This window comes from Astatotilapia calliptera, chromosome 2, assembly GCF_964374335.1.
Source record: "Astatotilapia calliptera chromosome 2, fAstCal68.1, whole genome shotgun sequence".
NCBI lineage: Eukaryota > Metazoa > Chordata > Actinopteri > Cichliformes > Cichlidae > Astatotilapia > Astatotilapia calliptera.
In genome coordinates, this window is record NC_137423.1 from 23,558,268 (window position 1) to 23,575,633 (window position 17,366).

General features: G+C 42.8%; 2 protein-coding genes across 8 annotated transcripts in view; one reads left to right on the forward strand and one right to left on the reverse strand.

The window, feature by feature from the left end:
- The first annotated feature begins 425 nt into the window (after positions 1-425).
- LOC113034209 (cysteine-rich transmembrane module-containing protein 1-like) lies at positions 426-7,737 on the forward strand. Of its 2 annotated transcripts, XM_026188612.2 has the most exons (4): positions 548-732; positions 2,143-2,215; positions 3,579-3,888; positions 6,526-7,737. In XM_026188612.2, exons 3-4 carry the CDS (start codon positions 3,603-3,605, stop codon positions 6,627-6,629), a joined length of 390 nt encoding a protein of 129 aa, XP_026044397.1. In that variant the 5' UTR covers positions 548-732; positions 2,143-2,215; positions 3,579-3,602; the 3' UTR covers positions 6,630-7,737. The 2 variants fall into 2 exon arrangements, with proteins under 2 accessions (XP_026044388.1, XP_026044397.1); XM_026188603.2 differs by lacking the exon at positions 2,143-2,215 and having other exon boundaries at positions 426-732.
- Positions 7,738-10,633: 2,896 nt separating this feature from the next.
- tenm2a (teneurin transmembrane protein 2a) overlaps positions 10,634-17,366 on the reverse strand; it is a 106,241-nt gene continuing 99,508 nt past the window's right edge. For all 6 annotated transcript variants that reach the window (XM_080287728.1, XM_026188705.2, XM_080287724.1 and 3 more), the window contains 9 exons: positions 16,455-16,690; positions 16,066-16,362; positions 15,263-15,820; positions 14,900-15,169; positions 14,391-14,801; positions 14,164-14,274; positions 13,804-14,071; positions 13,281-13,411; positions 10,634-13,105 (listed from right to left, as the gene is read on the reverse strand). In XM_080287728.1, the coding sequence (XP_080143854.1) occupies positions 12,368-13,105; positions 13,281-13,411; positions 13,804-14,071; positions 14,164-14,274; positions 14,391-14,801; positions 14,900-15,169; positions 15,263-15,820; positions 16,066-16,362; positions 16,455-16,690 (3,020 nt within the window). In that variant the 3' untranslated portion in view covers positions 10,634-12,367. The remainder of the gene's footprint in view (positions 13,106-13,280; positions 13,412-13,803; positions 14,072-14,163; positions 14,275-14,390; positions 14,802-14,899; positions 15,170-15,262; positions 15,821-16,065; positions 16,363-16,454; positions 16,691-17,366) is intronic.

The following is a 17,366-nucleotide window of genomic DNA, read 5'->3' on the forward strand; positions in this document are numbered from 1 at the left end:
ACAGCTAACAACTCAACGACACGGTGTCCTGGTGTGCTCAGCAACTTAAACAAAATTAAACACACGCATTTGGCGAATATCCGAATTGTGTATCTCATATAAACACGAGAAGGTCTTATGATTCCAGGCTGGGGCTAGCCTGACATCTGCTGGGACAAAACCAGCAATGCAATATGATAGATAAAACACAGGAAATAATAAAAAAAAGTTCATTCTTACATATATAAAATAATATTTGACTATGTGTCTTTGGTAACATGTAAATTATCCATTAGCTTTATGAGCAAAACTCCCATGAGTGAGAGAAATAAGATCATCGATGAATAATTGACCAGTTAGTCACTCCTCTGAGCTATTCTTGCTCCTCGTGTGAATTTCGTCACTGGCTGGGTGATGTAGACCCGCTAAATCGGTTATCTGTTCAAACGACCAGAAGTCATTGTTTTTTCCCCTGGCGAACGGCTGGTCATCGCTCTAGCTTGTGATTGGACGCTGGCGAGCGGGGGCCGGCTCAGCAGCCAATCCCGCCCTTCGGTGGCCCACCGAAACGCCTCCCGCATATCGTACCCTTTAAATGACGTCACACCCAGTGAACGCGATACGCACCAAATTTCTGGACAGTGGTCGGTCATTGCGGTAAGAAGTAGTAACAAGAAGAGAAGACTGACGCCGTTTCTGGTTAAGCAGACTTTGCTGCCGTCTCCAGCTGACCGGAATAGTGGTTACTCAAAGGTAGGAAGCCCAGCCAGGGCCGGACTGTGTATATTTGTGTGTACGAGCCTTGTCACTGTGAAATTAGAGATGGGTCGGACTGGGTTGTGGCCTGCAGGTGCGACTTCTGTTTGCCTCATGTAAAGGCTATAGAGTTCTTTAAAAAAAAAAAAAAAAACACTTAATAGGCTAAACTAAATTCTGTTGACTAACCCTGATAATAAGTGGGCTAGTCATACTAACAAACGCTTATTGAAAATACAAACGGATCAAATATTAACAGACTAGCTTTAGCTTAACTCAGATTAATTCAAGGCAGCGTTGCTGAGCAACAAAGGTTCCGGTTATAGTTTCTGTTCTTTTTTTCTTTTTGTTTTCGTGTCTTTTTTTAGTTTAGAGCTTTTTTTTTTCTCAGTTTGCTCCAAGCACCTGTTTATATGACAGAATTATGGTTCTGATTGCTCTTAATTGGGTCCAATGGGGTGTCTTAATATACACGGAGTCTTGTCTTGTCTCTAGACAAAGACAAGGTAAACAGGGGCTGCCAGGCTACCGAACTGCTTTGCCACAGCTCAGCTTGTACAAACATGATGTAAATCTAATGTAAGCTCATTCATTTTGGGCAATATGGGCTTTTACCCCCCCCCCCCCCCCCCCCCCCCCCTTATTTATTTATTTATTATAGCTGGTCCTTTTAGGCCCTGGTATTTAGGTAGATATGTGTATTTTCTCTGAACAGAATTTTTAAATTGGCATCATATCTTAAGTAGTTCAAGTCCTATGTACTAAAAAACATTAAAATGCCCAAAAAGATTTTTTTTCTTTTACTACTTAATGCTAATTATTAGCACTTCTTTTGGGTATGTGAGGCTATATTTTAAATATTCCATAGTAATGCTTACGTGTTCTGCTTTACCACCCAGTTTATTTTCCAGATGTTAGTGTTAAACTCAGCCACAAGGATAACACAACTGTTAGGGAAACTTCTTGCTTGTCATTATTTAACAATGGCATTTTCAGTGGCATTTAAAGGATTCAGGAAGGTTTAGTGTTCAGTGTCCAGGTACTCCGTGTGCCCTGTTTGTCTGTGATATTGTCATCATGATACTGTTGTGGAAACACATGTGATCTAACTTCACTCATTTATTTTTGCTTTTCATCAGAGGGGAAAAACAAACACATGCAAATTATCACTCTCGGACACAGTAAAGACACACTGAGAAAACCTTCATAGAAATCAACGTCTATTAAAATCTTTTCATTAAAACTTAACCCTGTACCAAAGTCTAGTAAGAAATGTACGTAGGTATAATAAAAGCCCATGGCCTTCAAGGTGAACTTTGACAGTATATGCAGACATCCTCATAGGTGTCAGGTTACCGATCATTTGTTTGGCTTCTTTCTCAACCTTCAACACGTAATCTTACACAGGAAGAGAGGGACAGAATAGACCTTCATCACAGGGGACACTTTGGCGTCACCTCTCATTGTCCCAGCAGGACAGGTGAGCTTATTCCAGTGTTGTTGTTGTTTTGCTGGTGAGTGTGCTGGCTTACTGTAACTACTTAAACAAATCATCAGGAATTGTTTTGTCCCTCCTAGGCATCTTTAGAGGGAGTGCCGTCTGCTAGTAGCTTGAAGAACATATTCAGGTGGTGAAATGCGTGAAAGCCGTGATAAAGCTTATTGTCACATGGGCTGCTAATGTTAACATTCCCACATCACTTTGAAAGTGGTATGAAACCAACCTCATAGCTTATCTGCAGGTATAACATTACCCAAGAGCCACAATCAAACATGGTTATTAATGCCATTGGGCAATGACACTTATAAAAAGACTTATGTACTTTGAACCCAATAAGAGATTTTCCATAAGTGATAAGTACAGAAAAGTACACTGTTAAATCCTACTGAGTAGATTAGTGGTAATAATGTTTTTCACCATCCAGTTTGGAAGTACTCTGTGTGTGCACCTTTTTTTAAATTACAGATGGGAGATTGGATGTGGATAAAAAGATGAGCAGGAAGGAATGAAAGCCATTTGGATGTTTATAGTGTACATATACAAGGTGAAAAAGGGATTCCAGTGATGTAAGCACCACCACAGTTTTCCAACTATCAGCCTTTTCTTTTTCTGTGGCTCTTCTACGTGAAAGCTAGCAAGTGTTTCGGTGTTGGCCTTCTCAGAAACCACTGGTTGGGAAATGCACTTGAAAGAAATGACTTTTAAATGGCTGATCTCAGACATAGTTTATTTACTTTGATAATGGCTTTGGGATCATTTTCTTTCCCGTTTGATTCGCACACTGACAAAAAGAAGACATGAACGTGTGATATAATGTGATAAGTGTGAAAATGCAACTTGTACGGGCCTTGTGGTTACAGAGTTCTTTCTTCCTCTCTCTTATTCACGTGTTCTACTGGCCTCACTCTGTACGCTGTGAAGCCAATCTTTCTGTGTGAATAGTAAAATAATTATGCTTGCCTCTGGAATGGTTGATGTGTGCTGTGACTGACCACTGAATCATAAGATATCCTCTGCAAACATTAGAGTAATGTACTGTGCTTGTCTTTCCTCTGTGGCTGAGTGGAGATAATGGCTGTTTGCCGAAAGTGTGGAATAGTCAACAGGTTAAAGAAGTAGTGAGTGAAGTGTGTGATGTATACAAACTAGAAACAGTTTCTCTTTTTTTTAGAACTTTGGCAAAATACTGCCAAATATTACTTTAGACTTTCTGAGTAGGAAACTGGAATATGGAGGAATTGAAAAGGTATTCTGTGTTGCTTCAGTGTATCTGCTTTCTAGTCAAGAAAAGGGCCATAATCACACCACCTTTAACTTTTTTTTTTTCTCTTTTCCTTTTAAGCAATCGTTTGACCTACAGCCAAACATGGAGAACCCGCCTCCATACCCAGGCAATGGCCCGACTGCTCCTGGTTACCCAGCCCAGGGCCCACCACCTCAAGGCTACCCAGGGTATCCTCAGCAGGGATACCCTGTGAACATGGAGCAACCTAACCCAGCTTACCCGAACTACCCTCCCGGACCAATGGGACCTGGCGGTCCTTATCCTGGACCAGGACAACCTCCTTATGGGTATGCTGGACAGCCTCAGTTTGGCTGGCAGGGTGGACCTCCTCCCGGGCCCATGTATGGGGAAGCTCCCAAAAACACAGGTAAGCACTGTGACCCAAATGTGCTACACAACACTTGTGAGTCCAAATCCAGCAGTACTAGCAGAACTACAAGTTGTCACTGTCCTTACACAATTTTAAGTCCTGTGCTGAATTACTTGTTGACTGGATGTTATGGAGATACACTGGGAGTCTTGCAAGTCTGCATTCAGCTGCAAGGATTAGCTACTCGCATAACTCATAAACAGTAGGAAAGCTGTTTGTAGCTACATTGTTTTCACACACTGGTTTTTGAAAGGCATTTTGAAAACATTTTGGAGCTAAGAATGACCATATTTGTGTGAGACGATGCAGTGCTACCTTGTCAGCTGGCTACTAAAGGAACTGCACATTTTGGCACCTGGCATTGGTTTTAGGTCTGGAGGTTGCCCCTTGTTAGTACCACTAGGAAGCTGATCTGTTAACGTTAGCTGTACCTTTTTAAGATGGTTACATAAGTACCTTAAACACATATTCTTTGTAATGGCAAGAGAAGGGCCTTTCCGCTGCTCTAGCAAATATGCCAGATAAGCAAAATATCTTATTGCTCACTTGATCTTAGACCTTTAACATTTTCTTGATGAGTTTATGGTCATAGCTGGAGTAAAACTGGTGGTATGCTTTAGGACTGGCCTGCCTTGTGATTAACAAATTTCTACTGAATGAAAAAGCTGTATTGCTCAGTCACATCCTCCTGAGGCATATGACAAAAAATAAAGCTTCATAAACAAAAACTGATGTCTATGTTTGTGACAAGTGAAGTGAACTATATTTAAATACTGAAGTGGACACATTTCAGTGGGCTCCTGAAACACGAGTTCCTGTTTGGGACAGGTGTGTAATTTCTCTTAGCTAGTTTTAGATTAGACTGAATATTACACCCTCGCTGCAAGAAGGAGCGCTTTCGCAGATCATTCATCCCAATAGCAGTTAGACTCTATAACTCCTCAATCACAATGTCATAAGTCACTGGACACTGTGAACAGCCACGGTCACCACTTCATGCATAATGGTGTGTGTGTGTGTGTGTGTGTGTGTGTGTGTGTGTGTGTGTGTGTGTGTGTGTGTGTGTGTGTGTGTGTGTGTGTGTGGTACAATAGCTATATAGTTTATGTTCTTCCATAGTTTCAACCATATCCATGATCACATACTGTGTATGCTACCATTGTATATAGTGTATTATCTTACTTTTTTTCCATTGATTGTACTTATTTGTATTTTTGTATTTCCTTCTGATATCTGTACCTGAGCTGAGGTGACGCAAAAATTTCCCCGTTGTGGGATCAATAAAGTCTTATCTTATCTTATTGAATATAAGCTTCATCAACGGGAAGTCACTACTTTAGCATGTAGTCGTTACTACTTTTTTTTTTTTTTTTTTTTTTTTTCTTCCCCCCTTAAGTGTGTGCTTAACACAATAAAGTCAACATTGTTTAACAAAGTATACAACACACTCGGGCAGAATGGGGGGGAAAAAAAACAGGATTTCATTTACATGCTTGGCTTCCTTGAAAAAGTCCCACTTTATTAATGTAAGCATTGGGGTTTCGCTGCTTTAAAAGCCACCATTCTGTTCCCTAACAACATCAACAAATAACGTGTTGTTAAGTCGTGGTACTTGATAATCTAATTGCCAATTTGACAAATGCCTGTGTTTCTACCAGGAACCTTAACGTGGTACAACTTCAAGCATCCCCGAGCAGGCAGCTAAGGTTTCAGATGTGTGAAGTCAAGCCGGGTTTTAGATGAAAGGTGTGTTAATGCGGCTTGAACTCCCCACTGAGCAGCCAATAAAGTGTAGCACAAGCTGGGAAAGAAAGGGCACGTTTTAAAAATAAATATTCAAAGTGAGTATGCAAAGAGAACAGCCTTGCATGAAGAAAACACGGCCAATCCTTCTATTTATGAAAGCGAGCACTAAGGTGTTGCTGCTTTTGTAGCCTAAGATAAACCTGATCTGGTCAATAAAAGCTAAGTGTGCTGTGACTGAGATTCTCATTGCACGCCATGTCGATTAGCGGCATTAAAAATAAATATTGGCCAAACATTTATTAACCTTTGCCACATCGTTATCAGAGTTCAGTATGAAAAGTGGTAAGCCATCTGTCCTTGCCTATTGGGTCAGTGGCATGTCACCTAGGTAACTTGCCTCCCAGCTGAAGCTGTTAAAAGCTGGATTAGTGTTTGCTTCCACATAAATGATTAATCAGAAACACAAAGAAGGTGAGATGTGCTCATTCAGGCTGGAGCAGCTGTTAAAGCTCATGTATGGCTAACATGATCATTTGCCTCGACAAGTTTCCACATGTTGGTGAAGGATGAAATAAAGCCACTGCTACACACGTGAAGTAAAGGGAAAGCACCGAAGGCGAGCTGATGTTAGTCAAGTGTAATGCTGTGTGATCATGGCTGTGCGCTGCTATGGTATTACTGTAAAGATTAAACTCCTAAGATGACTGTAATTAGAGGAAAAGTGTATAAACCCCTGGTTACACTTGAACTCCCTGCTGGAGATTTGACACTGAGAATTATATCACTGGACTTTATGTTGTTTTAGAAAAGAAATCACTAATTGCTTTCTTTTTCTTTAAAACCCTTTCCAACCTCTTTCTTCCATCTCTACTCTTTATTTCACTGTAGTGTACGTGGTTGAAGACAGGAGAAGGGATGACACAGCGGACACATGCCTGACAGCCTGCTGGACAGCTCTGTGCTGCTGCTGTCTCTGGGACATGCTGACATAACGCCATTCCCCTACTGATTGACCCCCATTACCCTCTTGCCCCTATTTCTGTGCCTCGAAGCCCATCGCCCTTTCTCCCATCTGACTTAAACCTTGCACTTCCTCACAAACGCCCCTCTGTTCCCTCCAGAAGTCTTGTATGTCTGTAAAGCTATAAATTACTTCTATAAATGAAGTCCTCGCTCCCACATGGAAGCTTCATCCCAGTGCTCTACCTTCATGTGCAACCCTCCACCTTCATGTGCAACCCTCCACACTGACTGACTGACCTGTCCACGGTTACACAGTTGCTGTCCACGGTTACACAGTAGCAGTTTCTAACAGAGCTTGTAAACATTACCAAAATCTCAGGCTCCTTACTAAAATTGTGCAACAACACACAAGCTACAGATTTGCACACACAATATGGTAGATGCCAAACATACAGCATACTATGATCTCAGGCTCATCCTGCGTGATTCACTTGGGCACTTTATAATGATTGCCTCTGTAATATACTCCTTCCTGTCTTCATAACCACATAAAAGCTTTCCTTACTCCTCCCCTTCAGCTATGCTATCTGCAAAACTTCAAGGACTCTTACCCAGTATGATGATACCCAAAGGCTGTGAGAACCCCGCTGCAGACAGGGCTGATGCTTGAAATGTTTCCCATCTCATTTGCACACAAGTCATTTTAACAAATGTACGTTTGTCCATAGGCGGTAAGACAATAAATGGAATGCTCTTATTTTATTATTTTGATTAATGGCAACATTTAACAGCCACAATGTTTTTCTTCATATACAAAGAAATGACTATCAATATTCAAAGGAGCTTGCAAAGAAAAGCATCTGGACTTCTGAAGAAGCTTCTCGGATGAGAGGTGAAATGTCTTCAAGCAACTTAAAGAAGTCCAGACGCTTTTCTTTGCAAGCTCCTTTGACTGCGATGACCTGGATGACTGAGAACCTTCACAGACTATCAATATTATTTTTATCATATTAGCTTTTCAGCTTTATTTCTCACTGAAACAAGATGTTGTGATTGCTATACAGACTGATCCAAATTACCCATACGATGCCTTTTTGCTGTAGATGATTAAAATAATTTATTGCCATAACCATAAAAGGCTCTGTTTGGGTTGTTTTTTTGTTTTTTTTTAATGGGCAATGTGAATGAGGTATGTGTGTGTGTGTGTGCGTGTGCGATTTAGGCAGGGATGAAAGTGCAGATTTGTGGCTGTTGGTGACTGAGTTTTCAACTATTTTTAACACCAAATGTCTTACAATCAAATAAAAGGAAGGGGGGGAGCAGAGGAGAAAATGAGACATAATTGGCAGCCAGTAGTTGTGGAGGAGGTAAATTACAAGATGCATAGTTACTCAAGCATAAACACTTTTAGGGTACTTGTACTTCTAGTGATTTTCTTTTTTGCCACAATACTTGAAATGCAGGATCTTTACATTTTCAGAAGAAATCCTAAAATAAACTGCACAGTTGAAACATCAATCTGTTGCTTATTATCCATGTTTATGAATCAAAATTAACATTACTATATATATTCAGAATATAAAGAAGACTTATTTGTAATGTAAGTTTCTGTATTTTACTTACACCTATAAGAGCTTTCTCTAATTGGCCACTTGGGGGCACTGTGGAAACAGTCTATGAAGCTAAAATTCCCTTGTAGCAACATTTTCCCAGTTACACTACCACTCTGTTTGTTTTTATCAAATATAAGTCTGACACTCACCTGCAAGCACTACTGCTTAATGTTTCCACTACAGTTGCCAGCTAAGCTAGTTCACTGCAACTGGTGGTAACAAAAGGAGACTCTTTCCCCACCCAAACTGCCTGCTGAGCTAAGAATGAGCCATCACTGAAAAGTCGTGAGCTTTGAGCATGAAAACTATCACTTTACACATTAAACATAGCATTAGACAGTTTTCACTGTATTTCACTTCATTTGTGGGATACAGCAGAGAGCTCACATGTGAATCAACCGTAGTTTGTATCACATTTCTCATTAAGCTAGCCTCCACAGTATTTATAACTGTTTCAATTAAAAGACATTCAAAGCTTTTTAAAGTTATAAGTTTAACTTGTGCTTATGCTGCTGTAACCTACACTGGCTGGGCAATTTATTATGTTCTTATTACTGCTAATATGCATTCAAACAATAACATGACGGAAACTTAAAGCATTTAGGTTTGAAGACATGGCTGACGTGACATAGTTCAAACTAGGCTCAGAGTGGGAAGAAAGGTGATTTAAGTGACTTTGAATGTGGCATTGTTGTTAGTACCAGGTGGGCTAGTCTGAGATTTCCCATAGAACATGGGCTTGCAGAAAATGGTCTGGAAAAGAGAAAATATACAGTAAGCAGTTCTGTGGGGGAAAAAGCCTTGATGATGTCAGAGGCTGAACGAGAATGGCTAGACCCCTAATAGCTGATAGTTGAGTTACTATTGCCTGCCTAACGAACTCACTCTGTACAACCGAGGTATGCAGAAAAGCATCTCTGAATGCACGTTATGCCAAAACTTGAAGTTGATGGAGCAGAAGACCAGCAGAAGACCAGACCAGGCATCACGCCTGTCAGCTATTAACAGGAAACTGAGGCTACAACTCATAATAGAAGATTGGGAAAATGCCATGTGGTCTTATGAGTCTTGATTTTGCTGCAACACTTAGATGACAGGGTCAGAATTTGCCATAAACAACATAAAAAAAAACATGGATTCATCCTGCTTCGTATCAATGGTTCAGCCTGATGTTGGTGTAACAGTGTGGGGGATATTTTCTTGTACCACGTTAGCACTGTTTAAATGCCACAGCTTAGCTGAGGATAATTGCTTACCATGTTTGTCCCTTTAACCATCTTCTGCTGTCATCTTTTCACAAAGCTCAGATCTCCTCAAACTACTTTCTTAAATATATGACAGTGAGGTCACTGTATTTAAACGGCTTCTACAGTCACCAGATCTCAAGCCAACAGAGCACCTTTGGGATGTGGGGTAATGGGAGAGTTACATTATGGACTTTGTGATGCTGTCATGCCACTTTGGAACAACATCTCTGAGGAATATTTCCAGAACCTTCTTTAGTCTGTGCCATGGAGACTTGATGCAAATCTGAAGGCAAAAGGAAGTCCAACCCGGTATTGGCAAGTTGTACCTAAAAGAGCGAGCAGTGAGCGTAAATGGACAGTAAATTCTACACATTTTAATCACATTACTAATACCCATTAATACAAACATTTTTAATGTTTATAGGAAACATTTACTAGAGTAGTTGCTGGTGGCATGGACATGAAGATGTCAGAGTTATATTTTTTAAACTGTGTTGTCTGAGCTGGCAATATATCAGATCCTGCCCTGTGCCTTATTGCGATAATTGCCTTGGCAACAGTGAGAAACCCCTAAAAAAAAGAGAGGGAGACCACAACTTCACCTGTCAAACCTGGCAGGTGTATTGCTGGAGACTAAGAGTGAAAGTGCAGGTTCGAGTCTGAGGTTGTGTTTTTTGGGGGCTTTTAAATTTGTAAGAAACATCATCAAAGGCACTGCGATATCATCCGCACGCTCCTCCTTTATAATTAAGCCTTCATTCAAAATGCTGTCACATCTACTTTAGCTTATGTAAACATGCCCGAGTAAGTGTCAAGAGGCAGCAGATATAAAAAATGTAGCCCCCCCCCCCCCCCCCCAGAGCATAGACGAGAGGGAAATGGTAGCTCTCTGTGTGTTTATAAAACACTGCTGTTAATTACCTCTTATTTTCCGAACAAACCTAAGGAAATTATGTACAGTTAACAAAGAAAGGGCTGGGTGCGGGCTGCCCGTTTTAATTATTGGAACTTTCCAGTACCAGCAACAAGCTCAAAGATACCTTTGAAATGCATTTCAGCATCACACAACTAATACGAATGCATGTCATAAAATAATGAGGATGTTCCGTATGAGTAACATCGGTAGTCTTCAAACGGAAAAGTGGGATGAAAGTGAAGTACACGTCACTCGGCTGAAGTAAACAATTATGTTTTATTGATAAGGTTTCTCAGAAGAGTCTCGTTTTCAGCGAATGTATAAGAATCATCCTTTGATAATACTGATTTGGTACATTATGACATCCAGCACGAGTCTCTTCACAGTGAGAGGGATCCATTACTGCTACTGCTGTTGGGATCTAGGACAGCTTCCGAACAAAAAGAAAAAAAAAACAACCCCCAGTCAAAAACAACAAACTGGGGGTCGGGTGGGGGGGTCGATATTGTAGATATGGAGTATTAGAGTGCCACAAAACTCTAGAGTAGTAAGACCAGCTAAAGATTTTGCACATTACAAGCCACTTCCTCTTAGAAATATAAAACTTGATAATCTGAACAATATTCTACTGTGCTGCATAAAGGTAAGTCTATACACTGTACATCGAAATATATTTCGAAAAAACAGATTTCACAGTTTTAAAGACTTTATTTAAAGTATAAACTGTTTTTTTTAAAACACTTTATTACATAAATTATTCTTTTTGAGAGTGACTATTATTTGCCCTGGCAGCAAACGGAAATGAATACAAAAAAACCCCAAAAATGAACAATTTCTTACATATCTTACAAAAGAAAATAAACTCATCCATTTAATGTTCATATTGAATAGAACTGGTGACTCATTCATGATTGTCATATAGTACTAAGAATAAATAAATAAAAAAAAGAAGAAGAAGAAAATCAAATAAATACTAACGTAAGCATGTTGTCTGGACTCTGTGATCGGTGTGTTTGATCGTTCTGTACAGAAGTGCCTTATGTGAAAGTCTCACAATTCTACCGCGACTGGAACGTACAAAACTACGGCATCTACAGTATACGCAACATCCTGAAATTCAGTGTAGTCGGACACATATGTAAGTAGTATGATTCTTTTCCCCGTTTCAAAATAAACAATGCCGTGTGACACCACTGTCCACAAATATAGCCATCACATTTTTTTGACTTTGTTTTTGTTAAAAAGTTTACTTCGTAGTCTGTTAACAGCGTGGATTTTTCAAGGATGCCGTTAGCCTGCGTGTTGCTTGGTTGGGTGTCCGAGGTGGACAATGGGAGGCCTGAGACAGGGAGACGACTCATAGTGGTGGGCAACTCTTAGCGTTGCCGTGTCTGTCGCTGTGCACGACGTCCTCCTTTTGATGAGCAGTTTTAATGGCGGCACTCTGGAGTGCTCCTCCACTTTGGTCCCTTTTTTTTTGTTTTTTTTGCCTCTAGCGTCGATTAGAGACAGATAAGCCTCAATCGCAGAAGCCACCGCAGTGCAAACCCTCCGTGTTACCAGTAGCTGTCATGGACGCTCTCAGTGTGACCCAAAAAATATGGGCAAAAATATCACTATCTTTTTTAAAAAGGGGAATCTTCTTACTCATTAAGCAACAGTTCTCAAAGTTCTTCAGTGCTTTTTCAGTTGTTCAAAGTTTTTTCAAAAGAAAAAAAAAAAAACAGAACAAAAAATCTGACTGACTAAACTGTATTTTTTATTTGTATTTTTATTTTTTTGCCTGTGGCAGTAAAATTAACAATGTGTTGTCTGGTAAGTCATTCTTTTTTAAAAGTCCCTGCAGCGTTCCGTGAATAACCCCGTTTGTTGGTTAAATCTCCATGGGTTTTAAGAGGAGGGAGGGTAAGAGAAAAAAAAAGGAACCGGGACAAAATCTCGAGATGTGAAAGTGGGAGAGAGTGGGAAGAGTCCGCCCTTCCAGTGGGCTGTTACCTCCTGCCCATCTCGTTCTGTCTGAGAAACTGGATGTTGTTGCTGCTGTCAGCCAGTTCTGGATACTGCTCCACAGGCAGTACGTAGTAGCCGTCATAGCCCTGTACTCGACCTGTCGTTAGGAGCTGCTGTCTCTCCCCTTCTGTCCAGAGGCGACTGCCTCCCTTTCCGTCCCTAGCTCGCTGCTGTTCCTTGGCCCAGGCCCCCGCCAGCGCCCTCTGCCTGGCCAGCTCCAACAGTCTTACCTTCTCTTCGTCCAGCACGTCTGCAGCGAGCCCGTACCGAACGCTCAGTAATAATGATGGAACTGCAAACTCCACGGTCACTCCTCTCCTCGACCGCCCGCTCACTGTCACATTGATTCCGCTCTCCAGTGACTTGCGCCCGTTTGTGAGCCCCAGGGCCAGCAGGTCGCTGTCAGCAGAGCCTACCTTCACAAAGTAGTGGCAGTCCTTTCCATCCTGTGTGTAATGCGTGCCTTCGAGGTACTGCGCACCATTGAGCACCAGAGCCACTTTGCGGCTGTCTTCGCTGGCCAGCGCCGACACGCCAGCCACCACTCTCCCCTCCTGCAGCGCCACCATTACTCCTCTGCCTATTATGGGGGTGCTGGTGCCGAACCAGTGGCCAGGCTTGTCCTTGCGCCTGCGACGCTCCTTGTTGAGCAGACGACCCTCCAGGGCCATGAAGGCCTGGTTGTGCCGCTCAGCTGCTTGCTGCACCCCGGTTATGAGCTATATAGAAAAAGTTAAAGAAAAGCTTTGTCACTTTTTTGAAAGAGATGATAATGTAATAACACACAGCTGACCGCAGTGAGTAAATACAGGGCACATTTATATTAGATTTAAAAGAAAATGGTCAATATTTGATTTAATAATGAGAGTGGGTATATATTTTAAATAGGTGTACCTGTCCGTTCTCACAGTGCTGGGTGGCCTGCAGCTCATACGGTGGCTCCACAAAGTAGAGCGAGTGTCGAGGGAACCCTGGGATTATGTTACTGAGCTGGAAGCCAAACATTACCAGCCAACTCTTCACATCTACAGCAAGCAGACGAGGGGAAATTACTTTTGCTGAATGACAAAGTTAAACACAGTAGCAAATGAAGCAGTGGTTTTAGTATAACAAAAAACCAAAAAACTGAAAGCGTGTTTGCTTTTGTGACTTATCTCGTCCATGCCATCTGTAGTACATTGTTACTAGCATAAACTATCTAGTCCACAACAATCTGTTCTGCTGAACACTAGAGATTCCTGACAGTCTCAGGACATAAGCTAAGATGAGCTTGTTAAGTAAACTAGAAGCGTTATTTTCCCTGCTTTTTAATATGCCAGGAAGAAACACAGCCAACCATCTGAGACAGAGTACAAGGGCTAAATATTCATACAACACATTTCACCATTTGGCCCACATAATATTTGTAACTCTCTACCTGTGACGTAGTTTTTAACATCCAGCATGTCACTGAGTGGGTTGTTGTTCTTGAACATATACAGATTAAAGGGAGCGGGATCTTTTCCTATCTTGGGCCACATGCTGTAGTCGGGTGAGGTCCACCGCCCAGCCAAGACATCGTAGTCCCGCTGGGTGAAGTGGACCAGCTTCGTCAAGGGGTCGTACAGGCCGCCGTGGAAACCCACCACCAGTTGGAACTCTGGGTTAGAGTCCAGATACACCTCGCCGTAGGCGGTGTACTGGACCTGGGTAAAAGAAGCAGATCACTCAAATATAAACAACAATGCGGATGGTGGAGGGAATAAATGTGGAACAGGTGTGATTCACAGCTGGATACCTGTTTGATCATTTGTCCATTGCTGCTGAAGACTGCTAGCGGTGTGCCGGTGTTGTCAGAAGCTATGTAATATTCCTCTCCACTGCTCACCTCCATGGCAAAGAGATGACCCTGATCATAGGACAGTTACAAATTCCCATTTTAGTTCAGGATCGTGTTTGTGCTGATTAATCAGTCTGTACCACAAACATTATAGGATGATCTTATAATTAACCAACCACGCCCACCTGGAGGTCATAGTAGAGTGACGAGATGTCAGAGCTGGAGTGATTGAAGATGTGCGTCACCCTGGTTGGATGGTTGAGGTCAGCATAGAAGAACTGAAGGTGCTGCCCCAGGCTGTTCCTTGTGGACACCCTGCGACCGAGCCCATCATAGTGATATACAACGCTCCAGCCTCCTGGACCTCTGTTGTACGCCCGCAGGAGCTGACCTTTGGAGTTATAGTCAAAAACGTCCGTCCCACGCTGACTCAGGAAGCCGTCTTCGTCCAAGCGATATTGGACATCTCCCAGGCGCGTAATGCGATCTCTGAGGTCGTAACGCAGAGGCAAGATCCGGGCACTGTTCCCAGGATTCAGCAGGTGGAGGTTACCGTTAAGGTCGTAGCTGTAGCGCCAGGTAGACCAATCATTCACCTGGAAACAAACAATGATGTTTGTAAATCAGAGTTATGGATACTTCAGCCTCTAATGAAGACACACCGCACGGTTAGAATCCCAGCCTCTCTGCTCACCTTGACGCCACTGAGCTGCCCGTCTCCATCGTAATCGTAGCGGTACTGTGTGGTGTTGGCGTAGGGCCCGATCTTAAGCTCTCTCTTCACCACACGTCCCATGCTGTCATACTGGACCGTCATCCAGTACATGAGAGAACGGAAGATCTCGTACTGGACCTCCTTGATGCGACCGTGGGTGTCAAAATGCTTACTCAGTGTCATAACGGCAGTGGTGATGATTTGATTGATGTCGTAGTAAATGACCCCAAACTTTCCAAAGTGTTCTATCTGTAAGGAGGAAAAAGCAAGAAAGGTAAGCTACAAATACTTGGAAAGGGCGTTGCTAAAACAGGAAAGTAAACCAGAACAAATCTTCTGCACCTTTCCAGAGATCTCATCATATCGGTAGAGGTCAACAGGCAGTGGCGTCTCACTGATGACCGGCTTCATGCTGGCAATCCGGAAGCTGTTGTCATGGTAGGTGTAGTCGAACCGCGCGTTGACCATCCCCTCCTCACTGAAGCGATAGATCTGCTTGTCGATAAGCGGGCCCATTTTGCGATAGCGGATGGTGCAGGAGAAACCCCCGCTCTGCAGGTTGACCATCTTTAGCACGCCGGCTGTCTCGTCATACCCAAAAGTGACGGCGGTGCTGTCGTAAACGATCTCCGACAGCTTTGTTAGCTTGCCGTACTTGTAGAGGACACGCCGCCCAGTGCCCAGGTAATGTACGGCCTGAGGTCTGCCGTCCTCACTGAAATCGTGGATGATGGAGGCGTTGCTCTCCGGAGGGTTGTAGGTGTTGCGAATATAGCCAACGGACACATGCGTGAACATAGTGTGGCGAGCGACACTGGGCATCGTGACAGCTGTGACTCGACCCGAGGCGTCAAACTCAAAGACGTACTGCCTCTGGCTTTGCAGGAGCAGCACCATGGACTGGAAGCAGAGCAGGGAGGTGAAATACGGATTAATATAATAGCATTATCACTGCGTGACTTGTCTCCTGTGAAATAGCACCAGGAGTAATTTGCTCTCTCCCCTGACAAATCTGAACCTTCATAACCATAAAAATGATGTATTATTTCACTCAGTCCTACAATCCAAATTACTGTACTTTCTTGCTAATGCCTTCCTCTGGATGTGACTCTGCGGCTGACAGTGTTGAAGATAAATGCACTCACTTTGTCAAGATAGCTGTAGCTCCACACCTTCCCGTCTACAAAAGAGCGAGACAGGATGCGTCCCTGGGGGTCAAATTCCGTCCTCTCACTCATGCTTCCCCTCTGCAACCCTACAAGCTGTCCGGTGGCGGAGTACGACACGTTGACTACGGCCAGGCTGCTGCTGGGCAACCACATAGCTGGCCGGCCCTGAGCATCGTACATGATGCGCAGCGTGAACTTGCGGTGATCGTCGTAAATCTTTTCCGTACGGGTGTTGCGATCGAAATCGATGGAGAGGAGATTGCGGCCATGAGCCTAAAGAAAAGGAAGGCGTTTGTCAGGTAAGTTAAGTGAACTGCACATGTGGATTTTAACAAAGCAGTGGACAGGTTAGTAAAATTGGTTACCCTCAGCTTCCTCCCAAACACGGTGATCTTGCCCTTGGTCTGCTCCTTGCGCAGTCGCCACTCAATGGAGTTGAGACCATTGTCTGTAGGCAGAGTGATGTTCCTTCGGCCGATGGTTGGACTGACAGAACCCGCCAGGATGTGCGGCTCTGTGTGGAAACTGATGCCCATCCCATTGGCGTACATCACTCTTAGGGTCCCGTTGTTACACAGCTGATAGCTGTTCCTCACTTGGTCTGTAGGGGGACACCAGCAGACACGGCATCAAAGACAAGACGAGTGGCACACAAGACTTCCAGGTTCCAACTGAATAGCCAATGTCTTTTGGGAAGCTTCCACAATGAGTGAAGTGACCCGGAAATATGGGTGTGGCGACCATAATAAGAGCTGGTAAACACTAAAGTGCTTTAGTGCTTCCTTTATGACTTCCTTAAGCACAGGCTACAGCGGACTATGAAAGGAAAGAAGATAATGCTTGAGAACAAAGTGATGACTAGACTGCTAAACTGTCAGCCTAATGCCACATCTGGAGCTGATATACAAATACTTTGAAAACTTTTAACAATTTGTTAAACCAACTCGAAACGTTCCACTTTATTTAAATCTGCTGCTGCCTCATGTGAAGTATTTTTCAGCATGAGTTTACAAAAGCGCTATATAAATAAAGCTAATTAGCCATTTTAAAATAATGTAAAAGGGAAGGTTGTTTAGTTTAGTGTTGTGTGCTTATATCCTTGTTTTGGGAGCTGCTGCACACACTGCCAACTTTTAGGATTATCATTACTTAATTTTGCTCCAGAGATGCTGAAAGCCCCAATAAAGGATGAGTTAAAGTCGATTCAGCGGAGAGAGACAGAAAGAGAAAATACGAGTGGACAGGAGGGGGAGCAACATCTCTTAAGACAACACCAC